General features: G+C 43.2%; 1 protein-coding gene across 1 annotated transcript; it reads right to left on the bottom strand.

Annotated features, from left to right (window-relative positions):
* Nucleotides 1-1,234: 1,234 nt before the first annotated feature.
* Nucleotides 1,235-8,914, bottom strand: BTBD17 (BTB domain containing 17). The gene is made up of 3 exons (XM_040330977.1): nt 8,663-8,914; nt 3,202-3,478; nt 1,235-2,481 (listed from the first exon to the last, which is right to left on the bottom strand). Exons 1-3 carry the CDS (start codon nt 8,745-8,747, stop codon nt 1,401-1,403), a joined length of 1,443 nt encoding a protein of 480 aa, XP_040186911.1. The 5' UTR covers nt 8,748-8,914; the 3' UTR covers nt 1,235-1,400.
* Nucleotides 8,915-9,400: the final 486 nt, after the last annotated feature.

The raw sequence follows: 9,400 nt of genomic DNA, 5'->3' as shown, positions 1-9,400 counted from the left end.
CTTCTTTATCCCCCCGTACTGTGCCCTTTGTGTTGACTAGTCTTTTATGGATTTTTTTCCTTTGTAAAATCAATTTTATTGAAAGTACTAATGAATATATGTTTAATTGTATCAACTATTTATACTTTATTTCTTGAAAGTAGGTGTGTAAATTGGGGTAAGCTGGTGAGGGCCCCAGTGCATTACTCTGCCCAGGGGCCCATGATGCTATTAAGATGGTCCTGCCAGTCACGGTTGGAGTCCTGAAATAAATCCAATTTTGTTTCCAATTTTGGCAATTTTTCAAATTCTCCTCAAGATTTTTTTGTGTAGAGAGCTGAAGAACGGTATAATTTTAGGAGTTCAGCAATGGCCGCCCCCATACTTCTATCATGACAGGTTGAGGTAGGTATTCTAAAAGAATGGACGACCCCTGAAGAAGCAGCCTTGATGAGTTTTCTTCCAACAGAGCTGTTGGTCCCTATTATGATGTTTGGGCGGAGTCTATTACCCAATGGCTCTGGTGAGGCAACTTGGGAACTTGAAGGCCCCTTAAGAAAAGACTGACACCAATGATGGGACACTATTCCTTTCACTGACACCAATGATGAGCACTATTCCTCCCACTAACACCAATGATGGGACACTATTCCTCCCACTAACACCAATGATGGGGCACTATTCCTTTCACTGACACCAATGATGGGATACTATTCCTCCCACTAACACCAATGATGGGGCACATTTCCTTCCATTGACACCAATGATGGGACACAATTTCTTCCATTGACACCAATGATGGGGCAATATTCTTCCCACTGACACAAAATATGGGGCACATTTTCTCCCACTGACATCAATGATGGGGCACTATTCCTTCCAATGACACCAATTATGGGCACTATTCCTCCTCCTATAGGTCACAGACACGGTGTATTTTCTTTTTTTACTTTTACCAATCACCAGGAATTTTTTACTCACACTGGCCACAGTTCAGTCCTTCTATAGTCTGAAGGACAATAAACTGGGCCTTGGTGTAAAAAGTTTGGAGACCCCTGGCTTAAAGTGACGAGTTTAGGATGAGAAGAGGGAACTTGAAGGAGTTTGGTGAATTGTGGAGAACAGTGGCCTATTCTTCTAAAGCCGGCTTGAGCCGTCGATCATGGTGACCGATCCTCGGATTGCATTGGCTTGGCATTCCAGATTTTTATAATGAAACTCTGATCTAGTCCAGACTCTAAAACCCATTTCAGTAGACAGTTGAAGATCTGTAGATCCTTTTATTGCTACACGGTGGTCAAACAAACTCTCTGTGTGGCTTGCCTAGCAATTCTAGATCTCCGCCACGCCGGTAGATTTAAGTACCATAATGGCGGCCATATGGCAAGGTTAGGCGGCTTTGCAACCCCCCCGGGTCTGTATCACTTGGCCTTGATGAGGGAATGGTAGATGGGCTTGATGATGACGTGGAGATGCAGAGAGTTGTCAATCAGATATTCTGAAGTGCGTTTCTGCAGGTCGGCGTGGGCCAGGAAGTCCGACACTTCGTCGGTGCTCTGGTGGACACTGTACACGTGCTTCACAAACACCTTGCCAAGCTGTCTCTTCACTCCAACAAGCACGGTTTTCTGGAACGTAACCCCGGCAAAATCTAGACCGCTCATGGCCGAAGTCACCACCAGCCGCGGTTTTCCTTCTTCGAGGCGGTTGGATTGGGAAGAGCTGGACACGGACTCTGAGTAGACTGGTCGAAGGCTGACGGGAAGCCAGCGTGGAGAAAAAAGCGCGTTCCAAGTGATTTTCTTGCTGGAGTCATGGTTGCTTGGCCCTAGTTGTGTCTGAAAGCTAAAGCTTCGGTCATCCCTGGCTGGATTGTTGATGATCCACTGGGAACCCCAAGAGGAAGACAGGTAATTCCGAGGAATGAACATGCTGCAGTTCACATCGAAATACTTTGCGAAATGTAGCGGAGACGAGGAATGGAACTGGAAGGCTTGAAAGAGAAGATCCTGGATCAAGCTCTGGTAGGTGGCCAGCAGGCCCGACTGTCTCTGCATCTGGAAGAGTTGGTTTGGCGGGATCATCGGATACCTGATGGACCTCAGAACCTTCTCGATAATGGAAGCGTTTGGGTTGCTCTTGGTGATCCACTCTTCCACAGCGCTGAACAGTTCTAGCTCACTCTGCAGAACCAGGTCGGAGCGCTTCACCAGGGACACCATGAGGTTGTCGCTCACCGTCGTCCACTCGCTGCTGCTCATCGCCGTGGAAAGGTTCCAGGCCAGAAACTTCAGGCAGCTCTCCTGAAGTATCTCATCGCTCATGGTTACTGCGTAATGGTACCAACTCACCACGTGGCCCTGGGAGGACTCGCTCGCTAGGTGGCTCTTCATATACTCCGTGACACCTCTCTGAAGAGCGGCAACGCGGTACTTACTGGCCAGCCGATGCAGCGCGATGGCTTGACTTAACTGGATGGAGATTTCCCCACAGTAAAAATACCTAAAAAAAGGACAAAGATAGATTACTGCATGAAGATCGAAAAAGAAAAGTTAGAACTGTATCTCATCAAATCAAAATTCACCACGATAATGTCAAGACAAATCCAAGATGGGCTCTGCTTGGTCGCTGTGGGTTAAAGTCAAGGCTGGTGCAAGGATTTTTGACACCCAAGGCGAAACCTAATTTTGCCGCACCCCTGACCCCACCCCTGACTCCATCCCCTTTGTCCTGCCCATATATACCCCATGAAGCACCCATCAAATGCAGCCTCGCCAGCGCCCATCAAATGCAGCCTCGCCAGCGCCCATCAAATGCAGCCTCGCCAGCGCCCATCAAATGCAGCCTCGCCAGCGCCCATCAAATGCAGCCTCGCCAGCGCCCATCAAATGTAGCCTCACCAGCGCCCATCAAATGCAGCCTCACCAGCGCCCATCAGATGCAGCCTCACCAGCGCCCATCAGATGCAGCCTCACCAGCGCCCATCAGATGCAGCCTCACCAGCGCCCATCAGATGCAGCCTCACCAGCGCCCATCAGATGCAGCCTCACCAGCGCCCATCAGATGCAGCCTCACCAGCGCCCATCAAATGCAGCATCCTCTAGCCCATCAATGAATGTTTGCTTCCTTCCATTCATTCAGGAGTCGGGACACAGACACAGCTCTCTGCCAGCAGCCAAATGGTCCGGGGGGCTGAAGTGGTAAAAAAATCTGGAAATTTACCTTATAAATTTCTCGAAGAGTACGGCGCAGTCAGCCGGCTCCTGCAGGGTCACCGCGCTCTGGTTGGCTAAGAGTCCCTCAAAGACGTCACTCTGCAGGGTGAGGAGCAGCTGGTGGGCTTGTATGACCTTCACCTCGTCGGAGCCGGGGGTGCGGATCCGGAGGGTGGCGTCGGTGGAGTTCCCATACTGCAGCAGTTCTTGCAGGCGTTGGATGAGCATGGAGGAGTGATTGAGGAGGGTGCTGGAGACGTCACTCCCCGCATCCGACTTGTGAGCTGCAGAAGGAAGAAGATATCAGTTGTTTGTCAATCTAAGTATTTTTACCAAAAGGAGGTAGTCACCAATGGTGGGGCACTATTCCTCCCACTGACACCAATGATGGGACGCTATTCCTCCCACTGACATTAATGATGGGGCACTATTCCTCTCACTGACACCAAAGATGGGACACTATTCCTCCCACTGACACAAACGATGGGGCACTTTTTTTTGGGCCACATTCATAGCTATACAAACCTGACCGGGGTGCCAGCCCTGCCCCACTTCATCCAATTTTTTTTTAAATGAGCTTTAGATACACTTTAGTTATTTGTTTTGTTTATAGCGGATTCCCCCTCCGGGGACGCGGCGGCGCCTCTCTCGGGATGTTTCCAGGACTGTTTGGTGTTATTTTGATGCGCAGACAATACGCCGGCCACACAAATCTCCTCCTAATCGTCTTTTAGAATCTCATTTGCGTCTTGTCAGTGACAACATGAAAAAGGCTTCACAGCCCAGCAACCGATGGCATTCAATGGCGGCCTTTCAGAGAAGACGGGACCCCCCGCCCCCGTCCCCCTCCTGCGCTGTTCCGCTCGCCTACAGTCTGCCTTTAGAAGTCAACTGGAGAACCTGACAAAGGCCCATTGAAGGTCTCATCCCGGGGAGGCAGCGAAACAAAACCCAAAGAGACGCACCGAACCCGTTCCAGGTCCTTTCACAACTCATTGAAACTGTTGGCAATACAACACAATGAGCTGATTGGCTAATCTCATCCCGGGGGAAACTCAGGCGGAAAGATGTAAAAAAAGAATAAAAAAATAAAAAAACTGCTACTGTGTGCTTCTGATAGAATTACATCTCCTTCATTCAGCTTGCTAAAGGACTTTGTATGACAACTGACAATTGTTTGTAATTAAAATTTGTGTTAGACTGCATGGTGAGATATACAGAACACCACTAGGGGGTGCAACTATACCGCCTGCCTTTATTTTGGAAGAAGAAGAAAGGAGGAAGAAGAAAGAACAAAGAAGAAAGGAGAAAAAGGAAGAAGGAAAAGGAAGAAAGGAGGAAAAAGAAAGAAGGAAGGGAGGAAGAAGAAGAAGAAGGAAGGAAGGGAGGAAGAAGAAAAACGGAAGAAAAAAGCAGGAAGGAGGAAGAATAAGGAAGAAGAAAGGAGGAATAAGAAGGAAGGAGGAAAAATAAGAAGGAAGGAGGAAGAAGGAGAAAGAAGGAAGGAGGAAGGTGGAAGAAGGAGAAAGAAGGAAGGAGGAAGGAGGAAGAAGGAGGAAGAAGGAGAAAGAAGGAAGGAGGAAGAAAGGAGAAAAAAGAAGAAGGAAGGAAAAAGAAGAAAGGAGGAAAAAGAAACAAGGAAGGAGAAAGAAGAAGGACAGAGGAAGAAGAAGGAAGGGAGGAAGGAGGAAGAAGAAAAACTGAAGAAGAAAGAAGAAAGAAAGGAAGGAGGAAGAAAAATAAGGAAGGAGGAAGAATAAGGAAGAAAAGAGGAATAAGAAGGAAGGAGGAAAAATAAGAAGGAAGGAGGAAGAAGGAGAAAGAAGGAAGGAGGAAGAAGGAGAAAGAAGGAAGGAGAAAAAAGAAGAAGAAGGAAGGAAAAAGAAGAAAGGAGGAAAAAGAAACAAGGAAGGAGAAAGAAGAAGGACAGAGGAAGAAGAAGGAAGGGAGGAAGGAGGAAGAAGAAAAACTGAAGAAGAAAGAAGGAAGGAAGAAGGAAGGAGGAAGAAAAATAAGGAAGGAGGAAGAATAAGGAAGAAGAAAGGAGGAATAAGAAGGAAGGAGGAAAAATAAGAAGGAAGGAGGAAGAAGGAGAAAGAAGGAAGGAGGAAGAAGGAGAAAGAAGGAAGGAGAAAAAAGAAGGAGAAGGAAGGAAAAAGAAGAAAGGAGGAAAAAGAAACAAGGAAGGAGAAAGAAGAAGGACGAAGGAAGAAGGAAGGGAGGAAGAAGAAAGGAGGAAGAAGAAAAAAGGAAGAAGAAAGAAGGAAGGAGAATGAAGGAAGGAGGAAAAGGAGGAAGGAAGGAGGAAGAAAAAGAAGGAAGGAGGAAGAATAAGGAAGAAGAAAGGAAGAATAAGAAAGGAGAAGGAAGGAGGAAAATAAGAAGGAATGAGAAAGAAGGAAGGAGGAAGAAGGAGAAAGAAGGAAGGAAGAAGGAAGAAAAAGAAAGGAGGAAGAATAAGGAAGAAGAAAAAAGAACAGAGGAGGAAGAAGGAAGGATGAAGAATAAGGAAGAAGGAAGAAGAAAGGAGGAATGAGAAAGAAGAAGAAAGAAGGAAGGAAGGAGAACGAAGAAAGGAGAAAGAGGAAATAAGAAAAGAGGAAATCAGAAAGAAGGAAGAAGAAAAAAGGAAGGAAGAAGAAAAAAGGAAGGAAGAAGAAAGAAGGAAGTAGAAAAAAAGAAGGAAGAAGAAAAAAGGAAGAAGGAAGGAGGAAGGAAGGAAGAAGGACACTGAAGAACACTCTGCACTTCTGCTGCTGGATCATATGTTATAAAGACATATTGTGATGTCATACCACACACACAGGGCAAAAAAATTATATTTCAAGTGTATTTTTTTTTTTTACATTTATTGGACTGTATTTAAAAAAGAAAATGAAAATAAGCCTTTGCAGTAACAAGATCATTTTGTACCAATACTCCTAAAATGACAGAGGACACTTCACATGCGTTTGTGAAAGCGAGGTGCTTTCTTGCTCCTTCAGGCTGGGTGACACAATCCCTCCCACTGACACCAATGATGGGGCACTAGTCCTTTTAATGACAACAATGATGGGGCACTATTCCTCCCACTGACACCAATGATGGGACACTATTCCTCCCACTGACACCAATGATGGGGCACTATTCCTCCCACTGACGTCAATGATGGGACACTATTCCTTCCACTGACACCAATGATGGGGCACCATTCCTCCCACTGACACCAATGATGGGACACTATTCCTCCCACTGACATCAATGATGGGGCACTATTCCTCCCACTGACACCAATGATGGGACACTATTCCTCCCACTGACACCAATGATGAGGCACTATTCCTCCCACTGACACCAATGATGGGGCACTATTCCTCCCACTGACACCAATGATGGGACACTATTCCTCCCAATGACACCAATGATGGGGCACTATTCCTCCCACTGACACCAATGATGGGACACTATTCCTCCCACTGACACCAATGATGAGACACTATTCCTCCCACTGACACCAATGATGGGACACTATTCCTCCCACTGACACCAATGATGGGACACTATTCCTCCCACTGACACCAATGATGGGACACTATTCCTTCCACTGACACCAATGATGGGACACTATTCCTCCCACTGATACCAATGATGGGACACTATTCCTCCCACTGACACCAATGATGGGATACTATTCCTCCCACTGACACCAGTGCTGGGGGATTTTTGTACTCCTGGTGGCCACAGTCCGGCCCCCTTAAAAGTCTGAAGGACAGTAAGCTTGCCTTTTGTTTAGAAAGTTTGGAGACCCCTGGGATAAAGCTAAAAAAAAAAAAAAAAATTGAGAAAAAAATACTGGAAAATATTTGCATCTCTTTATTTTTGTTGGCATTACAATTTTAAATAAAAAAGAGAAACATTTAAAAAAAAAAAAAGTAAAAAAGTACACATAATGCACATATATAAACATAATCTAGAATATCAAAACATATATCAATTGCATCAAATATCCACAAAAGTGTATATATATATATATATATTTGATGCAATTGATACAGTATATGTGTTTGATATTCTACATTATGTTTATGTATTTGATGTAATTTTTCATATGAGATTAGCACTAAGATTGAATATCGGGTAGCGCTCTTTATACATATGCTCTTTGCAGCAACCCCATTTGCGCTATATATTTGTTTTAAAAAAATGATTTACATAATTTTAATTCATCACTCAACCTAAACACGGGAATATATATATTGGTACAACAATCTATCTATCTATCTATCTATCTATCTATCTATCTATCTATCTATCTATCTATCTATCTATCTATATATATCTATATCTATATCTATATATATATATATATATATATATATATATATATATATATATCTCAATCAATATATAGCACTGCACCTCAAGGAAAAAGAAAATTACTGGAAAACATTTTATCTCCTTTCTTTTCTTTTTTTGTGGGCATTGCAATTTTAAATAAAAGAAAAGACGACAAGTAAAAAAACAAAAACAGAAAAAAAAAAAAAGGAGAAAATGCACATAATGCACATAGAGCACCTCCAAGGAAAAGAATTTGAGGAAAAAAATGACTGTAAGATTTAAATTTTTGTTGTGGGTATTGAATAAAAATAAATAAAAAGCTAAAAAAAAATTCTATATTTTTATAACAATAATATTAATACAAATAATAATAAATTATAATAAACTCTCAGAAAATATTGCCATGCCTTGTAGTGTTTTTTTTTTTTTTTTGTTATTCCTCTGGATAGAGGATATGGGTAGGTATAGGATTCTGTATATGGAAGTGTCATTTTTATATATATACACATTTTTTTTAAATAAATGGAATACATTTGTATTGGTTAAATTACATGGATTTGTGTTTTTTTTTTCACACTATGTAATAGAGCAGGGGTCTCCAAACTGTGGCCCGGGGGCCAGATGCGGCCCCTTGCTTGCTTTTATCTGGCCCTTGGGGCAATATTTCATCTTCTGACACCAACAAAGAGGCACAATTTCTCCCAATGACACCAACAAAGAGGCACAATTTCTCCCAATGACACCAACAAAGGGGCACAATTCCTCCCAATGACACCAACGATGGGTCACTACTCCTCTCACTGACACCAAAGATGGGGCATTGTTTACTACTGCTGATTCTGGGACATTTTTCTATTTCCAGTGGCCACAGTCCGGCCCCCCCCTAAAGTCTGAAGGACAGTAAACTGGCCCTTCATTTAGAAAGTTTGGAGACCCCTGTAATAGAGTGATAGGCAATCTGCAGACTATACAGTGTAGAACTAAAGTGCTCAGCACCACCACACTTGTAGGGTGCAAGCAATGAGCGATCCGTGCCAACCAATCAGAAGTTATCTTCTGACAGTTTTAAACTGAGAAGAATAGTTGCTAGAGGCTACTGCAGTTAGACTCAATATCAATCCCCCACTCTTGCACTAGTCCAGTCCACTTACCTGCTTGCACAGTGATGATCACAATGGTGAGTAAGGCCAGGCATTGCCTTCCCCAGCCAGGGCGAGGTCGGTGGGTCCTCTCCATCTTTCAGGGTGCACTCTGCACATTTTCTGATCGGGGGGGCTCAGGCTCCTCTCTTTATATTCAGGGGTCTGGTCCTCCCGGGCTGTCGCTGTTTGCTGATTGGTGCATCTGGAAAAGAGCCATTGCCATTGGAGACGGTGTTTATCCCCCCAGGACGCCACAAAGGTTGCATTGTCACCGCTGTTGGGACACAAGGAACAAATTAATGGAGTGGAAACATTTACACCCTCCGAGGAGATTAACACTCATCTGCATTAAAGAGACACACACATTGGCTGGAGGAATCAGTCAGACCGGTGAAACCCCGAAATCCTCGCAAACGCCACAATTTTCTTTTTTTTTTTAATTTCATTATTTTTATTATTTGTAGTACTAGTAGAAATAGTTGAATTAATTATTTTACATATTTTTTTTTTTTTAATAGTATAAAGAGTTGTATCGATAATAATGATTATTATTTTCAACACATTATTTGTAGTAGTGGTGGAAATAATAATTATTATGTATATATAATTTTTTAATAGTAAAAGAGTTGTATAGTAAATAATTATTCTTTTTAATATATTCATTGTAGTGGTGGAAATAATAATAATTATTATGTATATATATATATATATATATTTTTTTAATAGTATAAAGAGTTGTATCGTAAA

Source organism: Rana temporaria, chromosome 12 (assembly GCF_905171775.1).
Source record: "Rana temporaria chromosome 12, aRanTem1.1, whole genome shotgun sequence".
Lineage (NCBI taxonomy): Eukaryota > Metazoa > Chordata > Amphibia > Anura > Ranidae > Rana > Rana temporaria.
This window is presented reverse-complemented; position numbering and strand designations above follow the sequence as displayed.

What these genes read in the sequence shown, in the direction of transcription:
- BTBD17 (XM_040330977.1), bottom strand. Translation starts at nt 8,747, where the DNA reads ATGGAGAGGACCCACCGACCTCGCCCTGGCTGGGGAAGGCAATGCCTG. An exon ending in GATCATCACTGTGCAAGCAG is followed by an intron (nt 3,479 to 8,662) that starts GTAAGTGGACTG and finishes TTCCTTCTGCAG; the next exon opens with CTCACAAGTCGGATGCGGGG. An exon ending in CTCTTCGAGAAATTTATAAG is followed by an intron (nt 2,482 to 3,201) that starts GTAAATTTCCAG and finishes TCCTTTTTTTAG; the next exon opens with GTATTTTTACTGTGGGGAAA.